The 24,781-nt window shown below is 39.2% G+C and overlaps 1 protein-coding gene and 1 long non-coding RNA gene across 3 annotated transcripts in view; one reads left to right on the forward strand and one right to left on the reverse strand.

Moving 5' to 3' along the window:
* Positions 1-24,781, reverse strand: part of HIBCH (3-hydroxyisobutyryl-CoA hydrolase) — an 89,604-nt gene that overhangs the window by 30,428 nt on the left and 34,395 nt on the right. For both annotated transcript variants that reach the window (XM_044978354.1, XM_044978356.1), the window contains exons 7-8: positions 10,788-10,866; positions 2,399-2,544 (exon numbers count right to left, since the gene is read on the reverse strand). In XM_044978354.1, the coding sequence (XP_044834289.1) occupies positions 2,399-2,544; positions 10,788-10,866 (225 nt within the window). The remainder of the gene's footprint in view (positions 1-2,398; positions 2,545-10,787; positions 10,867-24,781) is intronic.
* LOC123343311 overlaps positions 1-24,781 on the forward strand; it is a 37,488-nt gene that overhangs the window by 1,022 nt on the left and 11,685 nt on the right. The gene's annotated exons all lie outside the window — the stretch shown is intronic.

The raw sequence follows: 24,781 nt of genomic DNA on the forward strand, positions 1-24,781 counted from the left end.
GGCTTGGAATAGTTCTTGATTGGTTGCCCATACGCAAGCATTAGTAGATTCTTTTAATAAATGTTTCTAGTACATTGACATTTTCACAACTGGCTACCACAATCCAGTGCTGAACATAACTCAGTAGCAAAATATCAATTTTATGTTTTGTATATAAGAACAGAAGCCTAATACATGCTAAGCACCCAATTACCACTGGCTTCATTGGGACCTGACAATGCTCAATGCCTCCTGTGAGCCAGGCTGCTTGAGTTGAGTGTGTTTCTGGACCATGAGATCTGCCTGAGTTAGACAGGAGTACAGGATAACCATCTGTACTGATTTTGTAACAAGGGATTAATTTGTTGAGGCAAAGAAGATTAAATCAGATCCTTAAGATATTCTGTACTTTCTTTTTGGTGATATCTCCAATACTATATACCTCTGATATAAAGGGCCATCAAAATGTTGCTGACAAAATTTGTACATATGACGCAAGTCACTGCATTCAGGTGTTTGGTTGTGCATATAAATGTCTTGTTTTGGTGTTCACAGATGCATGGACACTTTGTGCCTAGGAGGGACTTTAAAAATATGTCCCACTGTGATCCTAAAAACTCCTTGATGCCAACTGGCAAAGGGTTCACTGTTCAGTAACAGCAAAGCTTGATTAAACTCACTACCGTAACCCTTTGCTGTCATAATGTTTATCTGTACAAAATGTTGTGTGAGATCTTAACTGAAAGGTAGGATCATGGTGGTCCATATTATTATGCAATGTATATGCTGATTATATTTTATGTCTACATACTGAAAAATGTCCTTTATATTAAGGTGTTACTCCCCAGCAGAGGAGGGAAAAACTGTTTTTTGCGGGACAAAAGGCATGTATTTCCTGACCTTTGCTTAGGTTAAGCACTGTAAAGCCAACGCCATGGAAGCCCTAGTTACATGTGACTATCAACAGGAAAAACAGAAGTTTTGAAAACAGCTCAGGGTGCAGGCAGGGAGGGGGGTGGCTAGGGGCTGTGTGCGGGCAGTGGGTAGCTCAGGGTGCAGGGAAGGCATAGCTCAGGGTGTAGGGAGAGAGGTATTAGGGGCTGTGTACTGGGAGGACTCCCCTGTGGTCTCTGTTCCTGGAAGGGTCTGCCAGCCATGGAGCTGGGTCCTCCCACTCAGGTGGGCTCTTACCAGCTGCCTCTCTGCGAGCAAAGGGGGCTGGGAGCTGAGGAGCAGCTTCAACCTGGGGCACAAGCAGGAGAGGAAGGAATGTTGCCTGCTCCATGGCACCAGCCAGAGCAGCAGCTGCCCTGCACGGCCCAGGGGGAAGTGAGGGGGATGACTCGGGAGGTGTGGTGCTGTCCCCGGGACTGCCTTGATCTTGTGCTGCAGTTTGGCGGGGAGGGGAGGCAATGCCCTCCATATCCCCAACTCTGCGCATCATGGGCTCAGGGCTCAGCTCCATGGGGGGTGCCAGGAATTGGGGCATCAGCACTGCTTTAGGTGAGAAAGTACTTTAGACAAGGACTTCAGCTGTTACACACATCCTAGAGTCTAAATGTAACTATCTTTTCTTTTCTTTGTAATCTGTTCTCCTTGCTCACTATCTCTTAAATATTAATCTTTGTTAAACTTGTATTGCTTTTCACTATAAGCAGATTGCAGTGCTGTGTTATAAAGGACCTGATCCTGACTGTACCTATCAAGCTGTGTGTACATTCTCTCTCTGGGGACAGTTGGTAATTATTGTGAGTATTCAGTGACTAGGGCTGGATACTACAGGGAAATGCTTCTGAGGAGCTTGGGGACCAGGACACGTGAAGTGTTAACCTTCAAGGCAAAGTAGGGGCTGGCGGAGCCCGGGACGAGTACTTGAAGGGCTGGCAGTGTGAGGGAGCTGACATCCAGTTACCACAGGCAAGACTCCATCTCACTGAAGGCAGGAGGGTAAAATGGTGATTCATGGTCCTGGACACCCCAAGAAAGTGTAATACCCATACTGCATCAATGGGGTTGATGCTCTTGAGAGGCTAAATTAAATTTTATAATTAAAAATCAGTTTAATCTGTGATATCTGCACAAAGAAGAAATTCAGCTTCAAGTAAATCTAACACGATGACCCAGGGGTCCTCAACGCGGTGCCCGTGGGCACCATGGCGCCCACCTGGGCATCCATGTGCGCCTGCCAACTGGCTGCCGAACAAGCAGCTGCTGAAATGCTGCCAAGAACTGGCAACGTCAAGAAGTGCTACCGCCAAAATGCCGCCTTCTTTATGTTGCCACTTCATGGCGGCATTTCGGCAGCTCCTTGTCCAGCAGCCACGCTCCTCGGTGGCTAGTCGTCCGGCGCCCACCCCACGGAAAAGGTTGGGGACCACTGTTATGACCTATTATCAAAGGTAAAGATTGACAGATTTACCTTTTCTGATTGTACAAAGTGTGTAGCAATTCCTGCTTTTTGCAAATCTCTCCCTTTCAGTCTAAATCCTGTAAGAGCGAGGTAATAGCCAATTTTTCCTGACAGTCTTGGCAAGAAGTAGCCTCCACCTACATCAGGGAAAAGGCCTGTAATTGAAGAAAACAAGAAAAATGTGAAGGAAAGGTCTAGAAGAATTGACTGTCATACCACCCATTCAATACACAACTCACTGCACACTGCGAGCTGCCTTCCCACTCTCACCTCCAGGTTTCTACATAGCCCTCTAGCCTGTAGCAGCCCTCTTTGACCTGGTCTGCCAGTCCTCCACCCTCTTATCCAAGTCTCTCCCTAAAGTGCACTTCTCCCACAATGCCTTCAAATTCTAGTCCTCCCTTCCAGCAAGTATTCACAACAGATAAGCCAGACATCACTCCCAAGCTTTTCATGAGAAGAGCTATTTCTCTTTATATATCTGCAAAATACCTAATATGTTGTTGCCGAATTAGCACAAAGAAAACAATAGAAAATAATGGGCAGCAGGTTTAAAACAAATAAAAGGAAGTTCTTCACACAGCACACAGTCAACCTGTGGAACTCCTTGCCTGAGGAGGCGGTGAAGGCTAGGACTATAACAGGATTTAAAAGAGAACTACATAAATTCATGGAGGTTAAGTCCATTAATGGCTATTAGCCAGGATGGGTAAGGAATTGTGTTCCTAGCGTCTGTTTGTCAGAGGGTGGAGATGGATGGCAGGAGAGAGATCACTTGATCATTACCTGTAGGTTCTCTGCCTCTGGGGCACCTTATATTGGCCACTATCGGCAGACAGGATACTGGGCTGATGGACTTTGGTCCGACCCAGTATGGCCATTCTTATGTTCTTATGTAATTTGTTGCAAATCAAAAGTGGAAGCTAATCTCTCTCTCCAACTTCATAGTTCATTGAATAATCAAAATATATTTCAATACTCTCCCACATAGCAAATAACATTCTTTTTAAGGAAAAGTCATGAATTTGAGGCCTCCCTAAAATTTTAGGGCCCATCAGCTTTGAGACCCCAAAGGCTAATCCTGGGCACCTTTAGAGAAGACCACAACTAACCTGCATTTGGGGGAGGGGGGGAGAGAATCACAAAACTTTCAAAATGTAAACAAATCATGAAGCCCAAAAGTCAAAAGGCAATAGGTAGAAACTTATTTATTTAAAAAGTAAACAATGAGAGTCCAAGAATCACATTAACATTTAAGAGTTCCAAAAGGACAGATCCTTGGGCTTGTCAAAGGCAAATATATAAGTTCTGTGGTCCTCAAAAGCAACCCTTAATTTTTTACATTTCCCATTAAATATTTACACTAATATAATTGGTCAAATATTTGATTTCTCTATCCTATAATGTGTTACTTTGCTTCAAAAAATATATTCACAAAGAAAATTATACTTTGATATTTAATCCTACTTTTTTTTAATTGCTAAGCTATTTGCCTGTTTACAAAATCAATTTCCAATGGCAATTGAGACAAAATTGCAGCTGGAAATATTCACAATTATTTTTCTGCTCATTAGCCAACATCATTGACAAAAACCCAATGGCACTGCAAAGTTTCCTACCAATAACCCACTGTTAACGGTCACAAGCTACTGCATTCTTCTTTAGGCAAGGAGAGCAATAATGGAGAGGATTTGCTCCAATTTTGGAACACATTTCTACAGTGACCATGGGAGGTGGATAACATCTCTGATAAGATCATCCTTTTCATGACTTCACAGTATAATAGGGTATATTAATAACTCCATGTTACAGATGATAGGAAGAAGCTCTTAAAATCTCTAAAAATGTGATTTCCCCTTGATTGGTTCAAGTCATGGAATTTTCATTGAATGTGAATGGCCCACTAGCCTGGTTTTGGATAACCCCCTATTAGAGGATGATTGAAATATCCTTGCTTACAAGGATGTGTCGCTTGGCTATTAAAATCTGCTTGGACGCACAACTTGGCATCTTGTGGACTGGGGGTGTGTGCACGTGCACCCACATCAATTGTGACTTCTTGCTCAACTCATGCATGTTGCTCTCCAGCCCACAGAATGAATAGGCAAAAGAGCATTTACCATAATGTACCTTCTTCTGCTGTATTGGAGCACCATGGCGTGAACTAAATATAGTATAACTTTGGAGCCTTTGAGGGACTACCAAACTCTTAGCAGTAACACTTTCTGGATTTGTATACTGTACCTCTTGTATCAAGCACATCTGAATTCTAATGACTATAAGAACTTTTTGTACAATGATGAATGGGGGGGATGACGTAAGAGTAGATTTTATTTTCTACCTATGGCTTAATAAATAACCTTTTATAATTGCAAGTTATATATAGAATCAAACTTTTTAAAACTCTGTTGCAAAATGGGTTGTAAGTATTATCCAATAAAACAATTACTTACTAATACCATAGAAATCTGCAATTTTCCCAGTTATCAAGACACTAAAATTTAGTAAATGTGAACAGTATTTGCAGGTCAAAAAAATTAAGATGACCAATTTTTTTTTTGTATGAATGGTCTCCCAGTTTACCTACAAACTATAAACATACAATACTGATCAAATGTTGCTATTTTGGGGTGTAGAGTGTCAATTGTCACAATAACACTGCATAACTGTGGGGGGGGGGAGGAATCTCTGCCCTGTAATGACATTGACATTTACAATATTCTGACTCTGTAAACTCTGTTTACAAAGTTTACTGCATTGCATAAGTAGAATGACTAGTACACAAAATAAATAAAACCAATTTTAATATCTGGACATGTTTCTTACCATTCAATATACACCCACAATTAAACAACTTCTTCCACACAATACCCGGCTATATCTCTAGTTTTCCCCACTGTTCATTAAAAAAGATGGTCAGGCTAGAAAGCACAGTGTAAGGATAATGGTCACAAATATTTTATATTTATTACCTATAAAATAGGTAGGTTCACTAGTTGGAATGTCAGCATAAGCTTTCGTGGGCTACAGCTCACTTCTTCGGATGCATAGAATGGAACACACAGACAGGAGATATTTATACATACAGAGAACATGAAAAGGTGGAAGTATGCATACCAACTGGAAGAGTCCAATCAATTGAAATGAGCTATCATCAGCAGGAGGAAAAAAAACCTTTTGAAGTGATAATTGAGGTGACCCATAGAAGGGGTGAGGAGAACTTAACATAGGGAAATATTTCTATTTCTATGAGTCATAAATATCTCCTGTCTGTGTGTTCCATTCTATGCATCCGAAGAAGTGAGCTGTAGCCCACAAAAGCTTATACTGAAATAAATTTGTTAGTCTCTAAAGCCTGGTCTACACTAGGCGTTTAAATCGGTTTTAGGAGCGTAAAACCGATTTAACGCCACAACCGTCCACACTAGGAGGCACCTTATATCGATTTTAATGGCTCTTTAAACCGGTTTCTGTACTCCTCCCTAACGAGAGGAGTAGCGCTAGTATCGGTATTACCATATCGGATTAGGGTTAGTGTGGCCGCTGATCGACGGTATTGGCCTCTGGGCGGTATCCCACAGTGCACCACTGACCGCTCTGGACAGCAATCTGAACTCGGATGCAGTGGCCAGGTAGACAGGAAAAGCCCCGCGAACTTTTGAATATTTCCTGTTTGCCCAGCATGGAGCTCCGATCAGCACGTGTGGCGATGCAGTTAAAAATCAAAATAAAGAAAGAGCTCCCGCATGGACCATGCGGACGTGATCGCTGTAAGGGCAGGCAAATCTGTTCTATCAGCGCTCCGTTACAGAAGACGAAATTCAAAATCATTTTTTTTAAAATCTCCAGACAGAGCTCCAAATGCTTCTAGGGTCAAACACCGTGTCCGCGGTGGGTCAGGGCATAGCTCGGCAATTTTTGCCCCATCAGGCACTGGGATCTCAACCCGGAAGTTCCAAGGGGCGGGGGAGGCTGCGGGAACTATGGGATAGCTACGGAATAGCTACCCACAGTGCAACGCTCCAGAAATCGACACTAGCCTCGAACCGTGGACGCACACCACCGATTTAATGTGTTTAGTGTGGCCGCGCGCACTCGATTTTATAAAATCTGTTTTACAAAACCGGTTTATGCAAATTCGGAATAGTCCCGTAGTGTAGACGTACCCTTAGGTGCCACTAGTATTCCTGTTCTTTTTGCAGATACAGACTAACCCGGCTGCTACTCTGAAATCTGGATTTTCAGGTTTTGTGCTCTAACCATACGCATGTTTGCAATGCTTTACAAATTTCGTTCTTGACCCCTATAGTAAGAAAGGTTTGTGCCAAATTGTAGCCTTAAAGTAAACTTCACGGCAGAGATGCGGGGGGGGGGGGGGGGCCGCAATTATAAAACACAGAAGATGACCAAAGGTAGGTGCTTTCCCCACCCCCTTCTCCCCCCCCCATCCACATATGAGCATCTTGGAGTGCTAAAGAATGAGGCTGAGGCAGCAGGGATTTGGAGAACAAGCTCACCTGACAGCAGTGGCTCCTGTCTTGCAGGGCTGGGCCCTGCTCCCCACTCAAGGCATTGTGACCTGGGGCACAGGTTTGCAGTGCCATTCCGGTTTGGCACATCTGCCCAACCACTTCCATTTGTGGAGGAGCAGACAGGCCAAACATGAACAGTGCTGTGACCCCCGAGTGCCAGACTGCAATGTCACAATTTCTGTGACAAAATTGTAGCCCTAGTGATAAATCTTACACTTCAGTTTTCATCAGGGGCTTAAATGATCTTGCAGCCTTAATGCTAGTGTTTTGCAAAGTCAAGCAATTCAAAGACAGTAAATCTTAAAAATTAATGTTGCCAGTGCAAGCTCAACACACTGGAAACTCAGTATAGACTATGGCAGCAGTTCTTAAACTCGGGTCCTTGAAGCACTTACTGGTAGTCAATGAAAAGCTGATTTGTGACATGGTTCTTGCTCTCTCCTCATTTCCAACTGATTAATCTTATCAAAAGACAGATAAAAACACTATAAATATGTTCCCACTATTACTTATGCATGTAAGTAATTGTCACAGTAGTTACATGGGTGTCATAGAGCATCTATATTCCAGTGTAGTCCACATTCTAAAAAGATTTGGGAATTACCCCTGGGGGAATTCTGCGGTACTGTGCACGCACATAATTAATGAGCCGTGCATATTTTGAATTTTTGCATGGGGAAAAAAAGCTTCTGCTGAAATGTTGCTGCAGTTCTGCCTTTTTCCCACCAGAGGGCACTGTTGCAATAGAACACAGCAACAGCTCCCGGCCAGCAAGGGAAGGAGAGAGCCTGCAAAGCCGCCTTTGCAGCAGGCCAGGTCAGGAGACATGGGATATGGGGAGACAGACAGTGTGGGGCCAGCGGAAGGTCAGACAGGGGCTCATAAGGGCTAGTGGGGGAGGGCAGACTGGGGCAGGGGCTGAATGGGAGTGGAGGCACAGGGCCACAGGGAGGAGAGAGGTGCAGGGCCACATGGTGATGGGGGAGGGAGTGCAGAGCTACATAGGGACAGGGGAGTGGCTGGATGGGGGCACAGAGACATGGGGAAGGGTGCCGGGACACATGGGAATGGGGGGGGGAGTGGGTGTCTGAGTAGGGGTTGAGGGACACATGTGGACAGAGGGTGCAGGGACACATGGGGATGGGGCAGATGTGCCTGACTGAATGGGAGAGGCTAGGGGTCAGCAAGGTCTGCTTTAGGAAAGCTCCCTAACAATCCCTCCTCACTCTCCCCTCCCCCCCCTCCACAAAAGACCTGTTTCATATTTTTCCCACCCATACCCAATAACCCTCCATGTTCACACCCAGGCTCCTTCCCAGCAATTTATTTCCCTCTCCCTCAGCTCCTCTATTACCCCTGACTCCCCCAAGCCTTGCTGTGGTTCTCAGAGGTGCAGGAAATACAGTTCTGTATTGTAGTTTCAATGAATTATTGCTCAGTTCTGTATTAATATGCCTAGAAAGGAATCTATTTGTCAAAAAATATTTCCTGACTCTCTTTTGTTGTCTATATTGTTAGACATACTTGCTGACAGGTATTTTTAAATAAAATGACCAAAAATAATTGAAACTGGTGTGATTATATTGTATTGACAAATAAAATGCAGAATTTTGCAGAATTTTAAAATAGTGTGCAGAATGTTTTAATTTTTTTGGCACAGAATTCTCCTAGGAGTAGGGAATGGAGTTTTATAGTCTACATTCTTAATACAGAGGAATGTATTAAGGTTTCCATTTGAAAATGGAAGGAAGGATGAAACAGTCTACATAAGTGCAATATGGTAGAAACACCACTGCCAGAACTTGGATTCAAACAAAATTCTAAATCCTTTTTTTTTTTCTCACTTGTTTGATTTCACAATTTTAATGTTACACTAATAGGTTTTTATTTTGTCTTGCATTTAGTTTCCTGGGGTGGAGAGGTTGGTTTAAAGGATTGCAATGAGGCAAAATGAACTTTGTTCAAACTTTAAAAAAAAAAAAAAATTTCAGGGAGTGACCAAACATGGAAAATCTCAGTTCAAGAGAACTGTTCTAGAACAGTTATCTGTAAAAGTGGATTCTGGCAAACTTTTCTGTACCTTAACTATGGGATAGTACTAAGTACTCACTATAGTACCCCAGTCAAGATTATTGCAATAATTCTGCAAACCAGTTCACATCTTTTCTCTGGTAAGGGCACAATGGGATGTCTCATTAATAAATAGCTATCCTTACAATGTATATTTTTCTTTCATAAAAGATCCTATTTATGAAAGGAAAAACTGCTAGAATGTTATCTTATAAAAGGCTGCACAAAGGCTGGTGGGGAATTAAATGCAAGAAAAAGGTAGCAGTGGAAATTGCACATTTTTCATTTAAAGAAAGCCCCTACCCAATTAAAGTTCACAAAGAAATGAGATATCTGCATCCCTTATTGGAAACAAGGCACTTAATTTCAAAGCACCAACTTCTCAAAAGAATAGGCAACTTATATCTGGGTAAATATTAAAGACAATTCAAATTACCAAGCTATTTTTTGTGATTTTTATTTTTAAAAGATTAAACATAACTTGTCCTAACAGTTATTACTTTGGCCATGCCTTTTATGAACGGTTTACAATGGGGTAATAAATGATTAATAAATGTTACAGACATGAATAGCAAGTATACACATAACCACATCAGGAGAAGTTTAATAAGCCACTGTTTATAAGCAACCTGTTAGTCCACCCACCAGATCGAGCAATTAGTTAATGAATTAGTTTTTTAAAATGATCAGTTAACCCTTTATAAAGTCTTCATATTAAAGTTCCATTTATAAAGTGTAGCCATTTCATTATGAATTCTGCAATTGTCCTGCAATAAGCAAAAATGGCCTATAATGCAATTACTGCCAGTGGAAAATGTGAACTCTAATTTCTCTTGTCTGTCTTTTACCTTGCAAGTATCCTTAACTACCTTTTGGAATCAATGGGAATTGAAGGCATTCAGCACCTTGCAGGATTGGGCCCTAATGAATTATTTCCTTCAGTTTTAATAAGCTATTAGCTTTACAATAACTGTCTTCATTACAGTTTATATTGCTCAGACTCTCCCTTGGTGTCAGAGTATGCATGTAAACACTCCCAAATTCCTTCCACTGACTTTTTTTGTTTTGTTTTGACCATTACAAACCTGGTAGCATGTCTTCCATATTATGATTTTTAGTTGCCAATAAGGCACACAGGGTAATGGAATCATTTCTTTTGTTTATTTAAAAAAAGATACAGATTTGAGTTCCAACTGAAATATTTATCTTCACTGAATAAATAATTTAGCAAAATGAACTGGGACAAATTCAGACCTAATATAAGTGAGTGCAATTCAACTTATATTAATAGAATTATAACTGCTTGTACTAGGTCTGAATCTATCCCAATGATAGATTAAGGCAGTGCAGTGGGTTAAGTTATCATTAGACCTGTGTTTCTAGCTTTGGTTTACAGAACATCACAAAAACCTCAGACCATTTAGCCCAGTTAATTCTTGTTTAGAACAGCAACTGAGAATGGAAATGCATTGGCACAATTAGATTGGGAGTCTTCTGTTGTCCCTAACCAATGCTATCAGTCCCTCACTTCAATTACCAAAAATATTTTAACCCAATAATCTTTTATTTTGATCAATATGGAGAGTAGGTTTTGGTTTGAGTATCATTACAATTAGTCTTTCTGACCACAGTCTTTTATTTAATAGAAAATACTTTTAAAAGGGACAGGAAGTAACATGAAAATTTTCTTTCACAGGCTTCTATACTTTCAATCAAATACACCTTCTCTCAGTTACATGAACAAACTTAATATCATTTGGAACACATTAAAAGAAGACACTGTATTCAATCTTTACCTATTGCTGTCTCTGGCATTGCAAAAAGTGTCTTCTCAGTAGCCACTCGAAACTGTCCATGGACCGATAGACCAACACCCTACCAAGAAAAGTATTAAATACAGAAACTGTAATAAAACGGTTAAAATCAACACATACAGCTCCACTTAAAGTATATTTCTTACCAAACAATGTCACTGAAGTACTTCTATTTGCATAGACTTTCAACATAGTATCCCAAAATAGTTTATCGTTTATAGCACAAACATTAGGCAAGCATTGTAACAAATTTGTGACTCAGGTAAAGTATTAGTTGGTTAAGATGACATACAGAGATTAAATGCCTTACCCAGCTTCATGGTGGAATAGATTAGAAATAGAAGCCAGGAATCTAGACACTCGGGACTTGCCGAAATGCCATGGACTAAGTGTACAATCAGGAATGTAAATTTGCCCCACACTAGCTTGCTGTGCACTAAGTGACTGTGTGGACCCTTCAAATCACACTGAGGAACTTTTAGTGGAAAACAAATTTTTTTTAAAATGACTTGCAAAGGAAAAAGAAACATGTTTGTATCTCATTTGCTTCTGTACTGTGTGTGTGTGTGTGTGTGTATATATATATATATATATATATTTTTTAATCTTGGAAATCAGAAATGTTGAGTCTTTTTTTCTAGTATTTCCAAGGAGAACTAATTGGCAATTCAAACTCAAATTTTCAGCATCTTTGTGAAGTTGTTGGCAATGGAGTGCTGAATTCTTAGAACTTTTCTCCAAGTGGTTTTTTAAAAGTGTTTAAAACTCTGGTTATGGTTTTAAACACGTCTTAATTACAATCACTCCTCCTTACAATTTAGATTTCACTTTTAGTACTTCTGATGTCAATAAGACAAGCTTTCTAGATATCCAAGTTTTTCCGTACAGACAAAAGCCTAATTTTAAAGTGTTTGTTTGTTTTTGTTTTTTTTTAAAGGCACAAGCCCATTTTTTTTCTTTTCCTTTACAGGTCACTTTTAAATAATCCAACTTTAAAATAAAACGACAGAAAAATCTGAAGAGCAATGAGTGAATAATTTTAGCATGGGCAAAAGGTGAAAAGTGCTAAACTGACAACCAGCCTAGTTTTTGCAGGATGACTTACCTCCCAGATGAATTACTGCAATGCACTCTATAGGAGGTTACCCCTGAAGAAACTTCTGAATCTCCCACTAGTGCAGAAAACTAGTTGCATGCTTATTAAGGGAACACTAAACATGCTATCCACAAGTCTTGCACCACCTCCATCTCTGATTCTGAATGCAATTCAGAGTGCTCTCTGTCTACACTGCACTTAAAAACCCATGGGTGTCTCGGGCTTGTGGGCCTCAGGCAGCAAGCCTGTTGAATTGCAGTGTAGACTTCTGGGTTCAGGCTGCAGCCTGAGTTCTGAAACTCTCCCACCTTGCAGGTGGATCTATAAAGTCCTGTATAGTTAGAGTCCTGGCTACCTAGAAGGCTGCTTCTCTCCCTCTGTGGCATCAGAACAGCTGCAAGTCAGAATGCTGTGTCTGAACAGCCCCAATATTCAAACATCTGGAACTGGAGGCAAAATGTTCTCAATGGAATACCCTATTCTCTAGAACGCCTGTTGGTTCCAGGAACATGACTTTCAACATGCAATGTAAGGTTAATTTATTTGCTCAGATAGTTCACTGATGATGGGTCTTTGAGGGGAACCAAACTTATTTTGGATAAGTCTATTAACTGTAACAGTGCCAGTACATTCTGCTTTTGGTTATTTTTGTTTTTTACAAACTGAATTTTTTTCATGTATCTTAGTTCTGCCTTCACTCAAATTCTTGAATATTTTTTTTTAATTTAAATAGGTCTCTAACAGGAAATTACTAGAACTGAGTGGTTGGAAAATTTCCTATGTCAGTTTAATTCTGCTACTGCCTGTCCCCTGGGTGAAAATTTCAATTTGCAAACATTTGTGTTGGTGTTTCCAAAACAATTTTTTCCTGGAATTTCTAGTTTGCAAGAACTTTTCAGGGAAACATAATTCTTTCATTCTGATCTGGAACAAAGCCAAATTTTGAAATGCTGAAGTTTCTTGTAAACTTCATCACAAGTGTACACAAGGACAAAAAGAGAAATCAAACAATTTATGGTTTGGATATAAAGATAAAGGTAAAGAGTACAGCTACATTGTGCAATATCCATAATACACATTATCTCTTAAGGTACAAAATGACAAAAGTGGACAAAGCCTCGATTGTTGGCTCAAGCATAATTTAAAGAGTGAACATAAAATATTTTAACACTTCAGCTGGCTATGGTTTGTAGCACAATGTCATCAGAACTTCAGAGGGTTAGTGAGGATTAGCACTCACCCATTCCCTTCTCAGGGCAGAATCAGCATAGTGCCTGTGTTACAAACCTGAGCCATTCTAAGAAAAAGATAAAACTTCCTTCAACTCAAGTGGTCTGGGTGAATGTGCGTACACATGTGCTCACCCATCAGACTATTTAGCATTTATATTCTATTTTAGACTGACATAGGTGGCCTTACATTTTACCCAGACACATTCTTCAAGTGTGATATTTGGTTTCACCATCCTGCAGCAATGGAATGTCAGGCTGTGATCAGTAAGGCTGGAAATTTTTATTTGAAAATGCAAGTTTAGATTCTGCTGAAGCTGAAAGCATTCACCCAGGAAAGCTTCCTCCTTATGGAAGTGTGTTTTTGGTTTTTTTTCTTTTTCTTCAAGCCCTGTATGTTGTGATAACCACGCATAAAAAGGCGAAGGCAGTCAGGCAATATAGAATAGATTTTTGAAAACACAAAAAATGAACCCTCAGGTAATTGACTAATCTTTTACAGCCAATTAATCTATTTTACAGATTAGTCTATTTTACAGACTAATCTATTTTACAGCTGAGTCCCTCTGAGGTATGAGAATAAATTAGTATAACAGAATAAATGTAGCTTTTTACACACCAGGGTTAATGGTACTGATGCCTGCCTGCCCTCCCTCCTCCTAAAATGAAGCAACCTCCTGCACCACAGCAGTACTGCACCCGTCTTGTACACTAAGGACTTCTATTTCAAATTTTTTAAAAACACTTAGTGCAGACAAATATCAGTCTTGTACCATCAAGAGACAAAATTTCCCAGTTCCAAAGCCAATGCTTTCTCTACCTGATTTTATAAGCTTACTCTAGAAGTCCAGTGTAGTAGCTGAACTTTGTAAATTACATACAAGACTTCCTAAGAAATACCACCTTGTACAATTTTTGGGTAGTGAATGTCATTAATTTCCAGTCTTCCTTCCCCACTCCCTACCCCTGACCGCATGATGGCTGTAGAGCCTTAGGTTTCTCTATGGGAAGAAACTGTGTAAAATGGTTATTATATAGAGGGGGAAAAAAATACAGCTACACTCTCCATCAAGGGTTACTCTGTAGCCTGGCCTGTATGATATTAGCAAGTCCGAGAACCTGTAATATCCAAGAGAAGATGTTAACAAATGGAGTGTGGATTTAGCAGTGCAGCAGTTAGGAATACTAAGAATGGTGCTAACAATCAAAATGATAAAGATGCTGAATGACTGTTGATATTCACCATATTCTGTTCTGATTGTGTATAAAAATGGCACCATCAAGTGGAGCGGATTCCTTAGCTGAATTAATACCCTTGTACATATTTAGTTTACAGGCACAATGTCTGTCTCACAACAAAACTGTAAAATACTATCGTCTGTTTACGAAACAATCAGAATCAAGATTACAGGGGAAATTCAGATTGTGGATGCATACCACATCAAGTAGAAGGGAAAAGAGTTTTCAGGGATGCAGGGCTATAGAAAGAATGACTGCAGTAATGTAGTATAGCAAAGAGAAGCCTAATTCTAATCAAAACTCACACTCATACCAGTGGATATGATTTTAACTGATCAAATAAAAAAAACTGACAATATAACTATTAATATTCTGAGTGCGCTTTTCCAGGGTTTTCCCCCCAGCAATCAGAAAAATGTATTTAAAGGATGCCATACCTATCTTGAAAAGCGAGGCTCAAAGCCCAAAGGCAATGTAGTGATAAACACAGACTGGACACGAAATAGTATAACCTTTAAATACAGATGCATTAAAAGCAACATACAACAATCTTTTCCAGCTGACAGATTTTCAGAGGTGTTAGTGGTGAAAGCAAATAAGTGGAATTAATCCAAAAAGCTTTAGAATGCAGAGATTTACAATTACATTAGATCAATAACTCTGTCAACGGTCTCAGAGCTTTACCCAGGCTTCCAGACAATAGTGAGTCTTACTTTAGGATGTATCAAAACTAATTTGTCCACTGTTCTGCATAAAATGCAGAACAATTAATCATTCATAATGTTATGGACCAGCCCAAAGAACATAACTCAGTTTTATCTGCAGTTACTAAAAGACCAGATAGATTGGTTTGCAAGATCAACTTTAGATAATGCTTTCCCAGCATTATAATACATAATAAAGTACATAATAAAGTAAACTGAGCTAAGACTATCATGTGCTGAATGACCAGGAACAATAAACTGTCTATTCAAAGCTCAAAACTCTTATTGTGAAACAAGCAATTCCTGCTAGTTTGGCAAGAGCCTTCGTATAAACTTGGACTGCTTAATGGGACACACATTTTACATTTAAAAAGAAAGCTACTATAAAGGAGGACTGTGGGTGTCTTGGGGACTTAATTACACTCGTTATGATTTATAGCTGCTGGGATTTAATTGTTGTAGATATGTTGCTGAGGAATACCTGATCCAGTTAGTATATACTATTTACGATAATATATTGAGTGGACTGATTTTAAATCAGTGATTTAAATCACCAATTTTAATCATGATTTAAATCAACAAGCAGGAAAGCTTGATTTAAATTGATTTTAATCATGTTTTGCATTTGTACTTTTTGCTGATTTAAAAAAAAAATCATTCTCAATGGTGGTACAGATACAGATGCTCCATGACTTACACAGTTGTTCCATTCCGGAAAGCCTTGCGTAACTCAAATCTTTATGTAAGTTGGAAACGTATATTGTACAAGCATAAAAAACAAACAAATATTGCATTTACCTTAATCCTATTGTTCTGGCACACTGAAGGCTGCATTTTGGTGGTGGATGACAATGGGCTTAATTTGTAGATGAGGAAGGAGGAGGAGGAGACAGGCATGATTTGAATAAAATGGGGTGAAACAACAGAAATACAGTATCACTGAAATAACACGAGACTGAAAGGCTGTGAGAGCGCAAAGCCTTGCATTGTAGGAGATGCTACTGCTGTATTCCTCTTCACACCACACTACAGTACTTTGTGTTCCCGTACGCTATACAATATTTTCCACAACTTGAAAATTTTATTTATGCCTTATGGAACTTTTTTGCACAAGGTCAAATTTGTGTAAGTAGAGTCTTGTGTAACTTGGGGAGCGTCTCTATATGTACATAAGAACGGCCATACTGGGTCAGACCAAAGGTCCATCCAGCCCAGTATCCTGTCTACCGACAGTGGCCAATGCCAGGTGCCCCAGAGGGAATGAACCTAACAGGTAATGATCAAGTAATCTTTCTCCTGCCATCCATCTCCACCCTCTGACAAACAGTGGCTAGGAACACCATTCCTTACCCATCCTGGCTAATAGCCATTAATGGACTTAACCTCCATGAATTTATCTAGTTCTCTTTTAAACCCTGCTTTGGTCCTAGCCTTCACAACCTCCTCAGGCAAGGAGTTCCACAGGTTGACTGTGCACTGTGTGAAGAACTTTCTTTTATTTGTTTTAAACCTGCTGCCCATTAATTTCATTTGGTGGCCCCTAGTTCTTATATTATGGAAACAAGTAAATACATTTTCCTTATTCACTTTCTCCACACCACTCATGATTTTATATACCTCTATCATATCCCCCCCCTTAGTCTCCTCTTCCAAGCTGAAGAGTCCTAGCCTCTTTAATCTCGCCTCATATGGGACCCGTTCCAAACCCCTAATCATTTTAGTTGCCCTTTTGTAATGCCAATGTATCTTTTTTGAGATGAAGAGACCACATCTGTACGCAGTATTCAAGATGTGGGAGTACCATGGATTTATATAAGGGCAATAAAATATTCTCTGTCTTGTTCTCTATTCCTCTTTTAATGATTCCTAACATCCTGTTTGCTTTTTTGACTGCCGCTGCACACTGCGTGGATGTCTTCAGAGAACTATCCACAATTACTCCAAGATCTTTCCTGATTAGTTGTAGCTAAATTAGCCCCCCATCATACTGTATGTCTAGTTGGGGTTATTTTTTCCAATGTGCATTTATTACTTTAAATTTCATTTGCCCCTTTGTTGCCGAATCACTTAGTTTTGTGAGATCTTTCTGAAGTTCTTCAGTCTGCTTTGGTCTTAACTATCTTGAGCCGTTTAGTATCATCTGCAAACTTTGACACCTGACTGTTTCTCCAGATTGTTTATGAATAAGTTGAATAGGACTGACCCTTGGGGAACACCACTAGTTACCCCTCTCCATTCTGAAAATTTACCATTTATTCCTACGCTTTGTTCCCTGTCTTTTAACCAGTTCTCAATCCATGAAAGGATCTTCCCCTTATCCCATGACAACTTAATTTACATATGAGCCTTTGGTGAGGGACCTTGTCAAAGGCTTTCTGGAAATCTAAGTACACTATGTCCACTGGATCCCCCTTGTCCACATGTTTGTTTGACCCCTTCAAAGAACTCTAAAAGATCAGTAAGACACGATTTCCCTTTACAGAAACCATGTTGACATTTGCCCAACAAATTATATTCTTCTATGTGTCTAACTTTTATTCTTTACTATTATTTCAACTAATTTGCCTGGTACTGATGCTAGAGTTAGCGGTCAGTAATTGCCAGGATCACCTCTAGAGCCCTTTTTTAAATTACATTAGCTATCTTCCAGTCATTGGGTACAGAAGCCGATTTAAAGGACAGGTTACAAACCACAGTTAATAGTTCAAAAGTGAAATTGCAGAGTTCTTTCAGAACTCTTCGGTGAATGCCTTCTGGTCCCGGTGACTTGTTACTGTTAAGTTTGTCAATTAATTCAAAAACCTCCTCTAGTGACACTTCAATCTGTGACAATTCTGCAGATTTGTCACCTACAGAGGACAGATCAGGTTTGGGAATCTCCCTAACATCCTCAGCCGTGAACACTGAAGCAAAGAATCCATTTACTTTCTCCGCAATGACTTTATTGTCTTTAAGTGTTCCTTTTGTATCTTGATCGTCCAGAGGCCCCACTGGTTGTTTAGCAGGCTTCCTGCTTCTGATATACTTAAACATTTTATTACCGTGTGAGTTTTTGGTAGCTGTTCTTCAAACTCCTTTTTGGCATTTATTACTACATTTTTACACCTAATTTGGCAGTGTTTATGCTCCTTTCTATTTACCTCACTAGGATCTGACTCCACTTTTTAAAAGATGCCTTTTTATCTCTCACTGCTTCTTTTACATGGTGGTTAAGCTACGGTGGCTCTTTTTTAGTTCTTTTACTGTGTTTTTTAATGTGGGGTATACATTTAAGTTGGGCCTCTATTATGGTGTCTTTGAAAAGTGTCCATGCAGCTTGCAGGGATTTCTAGTCATGTACCTTTTAATTTCTGTTTAACTAACCTCATTTTTGCACAGTTCCCCTTTCTGAAATTAAATGCCACAGTGTTGGGCTGTTGAGGTGTTCTTCCCACCACAGGAATTTTAAATGTTATTTTATTATGGTCACTATTGCCAAGCAGGCCTGTTACAGTTACCAGTTGGACCAGATCCTGCGCTCCACTCATGACTAAATTGAGAATTGCCTCTCCCCCGTGGGTTCCTGTACCAGCTGCTCCAAGAAGCAGTCATTTAATGTATCGAAATTTTTTGTCTCTGCATTTAATTCCGAGGTGATGTGTCCAGTCAATATGGGGATAATTGAAATCCCCCCACTATTATCGAGTTCTTTATTTTGATAGCCTCTCTAATCTCCCTTAGCATTTAATTGTCACTATCACTGTCCTACACTAACACAGATATAGTGTATCCTCCTAGCTAGCAAAAATGTGCCAAATTTAGTGTAAAGGCTATAAGTAGTTGCAAATCATCATATTTTAATCGATACCACCAACGAGATTAAACTTTTTTTTAAATCAGTAAAAAGTACAACTACAAAACATGATTAAAATCTATTTAAATCAAGGTTTCCTGCTTCATGATTTAAATCATGATTATATACCATTTATTACTTAACTTAATGCAGAAAAACAGCATTTTACCTTTTTATTAAGACTACCTTAAATACAGTGGATACTAAGTCTATTGAAACATGTTTCTTATTTAAACCTAACTGGTTTTATTAAACAAAGGAAGTATTATCTCTAGTTAGTGAATTGAACTGATTGTTTCTGTTCATCCTGTTCTTCAAGAATTTTTAAAACCAGTGAATCTCATCCTCTCACACCTAGTTTTTATTCTTAGGCTGGAAGAGGAAAACAAACCTTCCTACTTTTTCAACTCCCAGTCAATGTCTTAACTTTGAATGAACTGGTCATTGAACTGAACAAGCTAACTAAACTGAAATGAAGAAAATATTCTCTTTGAACCTGCAGAAGATGCTACTCCTGTCAAAAACTGGTTAGCACTTCAGCAAACTCTGGTTCCAGCTGCTAGAAAGTGATGTCCACTAGTTTGGTTGTCTGACTTTCTTTTAATAGATTATAAGTAGCTTAGAACATCACATAGGCTTTTAATTTTAAATGTTTATTTTTAAAAATAAACCTGTACTTAATTTAAAAGCCAAGAAGTCCAATTTAAATTTAAAAAAAATATTTTAAATCAATTTTTTGTCCATGCTGCTGCTGCTCCACTTTTCAGTTTTAAATGTTTTCTTTCTTCAAACCCTGTTTCTAACTTCAAAAGACAAAGTTTGTGCCATGCCTGATACTGGCATTTTTTGGACACACTCTGGTTCTTTGTGCTCCAAATCATTGCCAAAAGCCATTCAAGTCCAAGTGTCTCATTTTATTATTTTATTGCTTGCTTGAATTGTGTTTTATCCATGGCCAAGATCCAAGCCCTACTTAGCAAATTCCCAGTATTTGAATCTTCTTATCTGATGAACTACCAGCCAGGCTTTTTATGTGTAGATTCTCTTCCAATATAATCCCAGATATTTAAAAAAATTTGGTCCCACCAAACCCACTGTAATCATTGTGCTCAATCTGATCTAAATCTATAACTATAATGTATAATATAACTGTAATATATTATTCATGTATCAGATATAGTGTGTATATTAATTTTAGCTTTAATCTAATTTATAGTTGCAACTATATTTAATACAGTTTAAAACTGTATGAGAAATCCATTGATACAGTGAAGCTAGCTGGCAACATATGTATTGCCTTAACACACAACTTGTCAGTCTATTACCTAAAATATAAAAATACTGCAAAGATTAACATTTGATTATTCAATTAGAATTATTCTGCAATTTCTTATTTTTAGTAGTAAGGGTAAGATAGTTTTTTCTTGCTGCAGCTTCAATGTTGTATGTCACTTTCTACCTCTTATCTTCACCAAGCCTACAAAGCTTCATGGCATCAGCAGTCAAGTATTTCTTTATCAAAGATTCTTTCGAGACACTGGGGGAAACAGAAGCTTTGAGACTTCCAGTGCCACAGAAAGTACAGTTATATGCTATGAAAAGACTTAGATCTGGTCTGAAAACAAATATATATTTTTTGTTTATACACTAGCTGGTGACACTGATCTCAAATGCTAAATTCACCCGTTCTTTTTTCTCTATGTTTACACAACACTCCAAGAGTGTTAAGGAATACATAGTACATGAAATTTATATTTTCTTCCAGCAGTCTTCAGGTATATCAGGATATTGACAATATAAGGGATCAATAGTAGGGAAAATCTCTTCTTCATCTCTATGCAGGGCTAGTCTTCAGCTAATGTTGATTTTAAATGAAACATTTGTGGACTTAAAATAATTGTCTGTGTTTAACAATGGTAATGAAATAGTATGAATAGTGCCCTACTGATTTCTGATTTTAAAAGTTTGGATTCATTCAGTTGTTGATAGGGTTTCTGCAGTATCTGATGCTATGAAAGGTCCAGTCAACACCAGCAAATCAGTTTCCTCCAAACAGCTCCCTCGTGGCCATAGAAATAGTTTAGAAGTGTATAAGATGGCAGCTGGGTAACCATTAAAACCCAGAGAGATACCAAGGATCAGGAGGAAAAGTAAACTCAAATCCCTTGGGTGGTTAGCTCCAGCATTGTGATCCTCTCTCGGAGCTCCACCCCGGCACCTAGCATTCTGGCTCCTGTAGGCACCATATCCGCACATCTTGCCACCTCAACCCCTCTGAAGCAAATGCAAGCACAGAGCTGGAGGTCCCAATGTAGCAAGGTACAGAAACATGTATTTAACTTTAAGCTTGTGAGTCATCCCATTAAAGTTAACAGAACTACGCACATGCTTAAAGTTAGGCACATGACTAGGTATCTTGCTGCATTGGGGCCGCAGTTACTTGGTGAACGAGGAATTAATTAAGGGGTTTGTGTTCCTTTTATTTTTTTTAAAAGGAAAAAGTAGACAGAGAGGGGTCAGATAAGCAAGGAACACCGAGAATAAGAACAAGGGAATAATGCTGGGAACAAGAGAAATTAATATACAGGTGTGGATAGGGAGGTCACAGAAAGGTGGCAGGCAAGCAGGGGATTCCATCCCTTCAGATGGTACCACTTTCCTCCTTAAAAACTGATGAGAACCTGAGCTAAAAGGGAAGTAGAGGGAGAGTTCAATAAGCAAATGAAAGGTAGAGATCAGTCAAGTGGTTCCGGCATAGAGAGTGGTTCTCTCAACTAGAGAGAGAGGCAAAGCTGTTTAGCAAGGAGGATGGTGGAGTTAAGGAAAGTAGGAACAAATGTATAAAAGAAGAAGTGTGCATGATCTCTGGACTGCCGCCAATGGTGCACAACAGCGCAGGAGTACTGCAGCTCCATATGATAAGCAAAAACCAAAACAAGCTTTTCAGTACACCAATGTTTAGCTAAAAAAACAGTCTGAAACTAGTGCATGAGATGTGCACTCTACTCACAAAGTAGACACTGACTTATAATGTTACTGTGGCCTCTTTGTGTAGCAATACCCGCAGGAGTGAAATGGAAATGTTTCTCACATTTTGGAATCCTAATATTTTAAAGTGTTAAAATAAACAGGTATTTGTATCAGAGAAACAAGGTGAGTCAGGTAATATGTTTTATTGGACCAACCGTTGGTGAGAGAGAGAAGCTTATGGAGAGCTCATTTTCAGGTCTGGTATTTATATTATAAGTGTTCAAGAAAGGTTTTTTGTTTTTTTCTTGTCTACGTGGAAAATGGTGCTAACCATTCTTTCATATTGTGCACTAGTGAAGTCAATCGTTTTGTTTTTTTTAATCCACCAGTACCGTGTAGTAATCAGGTCATATTTTTTAATAAAGTGAGTCATCATGAGTTCTTCCCTGAAAGTATTGCATATGCTAGCATAAATCCTAGTACACTCAATAGATTTAAAAAAAAAAAAAAAGTCAAGAGCTGCTGATATTATAGTCAGAGATTAGCTACAGAATGAACTGCACCATTTGTCTCTAAGATCATGTGCAGGAGCTTAGCAGTCACACCAACATGCCAGATGGTAAATATACTGCAACATCAGCAAACTGAATCTTTTAGTCTTGCTTCTATATTGCTTTCAATATTCTATGTTACTAGCGTTACTCAGTACACAAGTCGATCTCATATGAACTTATGACTCGGAACAAGAGATAAGTATCTGCAAACTATTCTGTTCATTTCACAATAATAAATACCTTCAGTTTTGAATGCATGAATGCAATAGATTAGGGGAGAAGCTTCTATTTTGTATGTGCGCGCATGTGTTTGTGGAGGGAAAGAGAGGGAGGGGTCAGAAAGCAGTTTATCTAGCTTTAGGATGGCAATAAATTTTTTCTGATGGCAGATTTTCAGAGCAGATATTTGACATTTTCCAGGAGTACTCTGGGTTGTGAGGCACCTCGCTACTACCTCACCTTAAGCAGTCTTGTCTGTGCTTGCTGTGGCATAGCTCCCTGAAACAATCAGTCTCTGGTCATGCAAGCAGTGACTTGCCAGTCTGTGCAGAATTCACCCTCTCTGTGCAGGGTAGTGACAGGCACACACCAACCCCCAAGAGTTATGAGTGCTTCCTGCAGTATATAGCCCATTACTGGGCTGTCTCCAAAGGAGCAGTATACACATAGCTTGACTGGTACAACTCAGGATCAAATCCTCTAACATCACAGCACTGTGATACACTAGTGTTTATTATCAAAGGTTAAAGATTTAAGAGGTAGTCAGTAAGGATGATAAGTGGAAAGAGAAATAGTTAAATATTTAAAACAAAACTTGAAACACCTAAAGATTGATTTGCAGAAGATCTGAGCATTTACAGCTGCAACTGACCTCAAAGAGAATCATTCTCTGAACAAATAAAGTGCTATAAAACGCTGAAAAAATGCAGGCCAGAGCCATCTCAAATTGGACACCCAAAATAAGTAGATATTTTTGACACTAATGTCTGTGTCTCAGCTCCCCATCTGTAAAAACAGTATAATAACACTCAGAAGGGTTTTGTGAAAATAAATGTAGGTTTGTGAAAGCACTTGGATACTATTGCAATGAATTCCAGAGAAAAGTCCATGAGGAAATTAATAATTTTGTATTCAGAGCAGTGTTTGTGTAGTGTGCAATAAATAAGACCTGGGGCCATACACTGAACCAAAAGAGGAGAAAATGAAATATTGAATAGCTCTCATTCAGTGAGCAACATCCATCCTGTGCACTCCATGAGGCAGGAGGTCCTGTGGAAAAATAGCATGTGATGATGTAATTAAAGGCCATATTATAATGCATAAACACAAGGGGTCTAAACAAAGGTTGCAAATGCAATGTTAATGCTGATACTTCTAAACTTGAGTGCTTGACTTTGCAGCCTTAATTAAAAGAAATGTTAATTTTTGGATGTAATATGTCTGTCTATACACACACTATAAACAGACAAGCAGATTATGATATATTGCAAAAACAAAGATAGTGGTCAGATGTTATCACAATACTGAGATAGGTATGGGTGCTTCACTCATGATTTTCCCACGCGGCATTTATGTATTTGAGGACCATCACAAAATTCTTAATTGAAAAATAAGTGTTCCATACTACCTACACTGTAAATATATTTCCAGCCTCCTGCTTCTGCTGATTGCTTATAAACAGATCATTACTCAAGTGTGAGAGGTAAAGTAGCCAACCATCCTTAACCTGTTCACCCTTGCTTCCCTCCTTTACTCTTCAGTCATTTCACCTAAACTTGTTTGCATACTATAATTCCATCACTTAAAGTCACTTACAATTCTTTAGTCTTTGTTTTAAATAAAAATATATGCACACAACTTTTAAACATAAAACAGCAATCAAATGTTAAGTTGCACATATATATTGAAAGGCAAATCATTAGTCTGCAGAGACAACACATATAGACAATCTGAATTTACTGCAAGGCTGTTTTCTCATAACAGAAGAACCATCTAGTCTAGGAAAGACTGTTGGGTTAACCACACCCACTAATGCCATGCCACAGAAACAGCTATTGGATAGAATCCTCTGCTTCTGCCATATAAATCTAGAAACTGCATCACAGGCCCCAGGTCTCCTGCTTATGTGCCACAGTTTTGCCAGTGAACAGTTTATGGGTGAAGGTGGATTCAGTCTGTGAACCCTGGGGTTTTGGTGGTAGACCTTCCTCTTTTTTGTCTCCCCTGTTTTTTTCCCCCCTCTATTTCCTTCTATCCGCAGTCCAACCCACACTGTGGCCCAAAGAGTTAGTAGTGGGGCTAAATCCTGCAGCATGGGTACAGGCAATGTTTCACCTCAAACAGTGAGGGAAG

Source organism: Mauremys mutica, chromosome 10 (assembly GCF_020497125.1).
Source record: "Mauremys mutica isolate MM-2020 ecotype Southern chromosome 10, ASM2049712v1, whole genome shotgun sequence".
Taxonomy (NCBI): Eukaryota; Metazoa; Chordata; order Testudines; family Geoemydidae; genus Mauremys; species Mauremys mutica.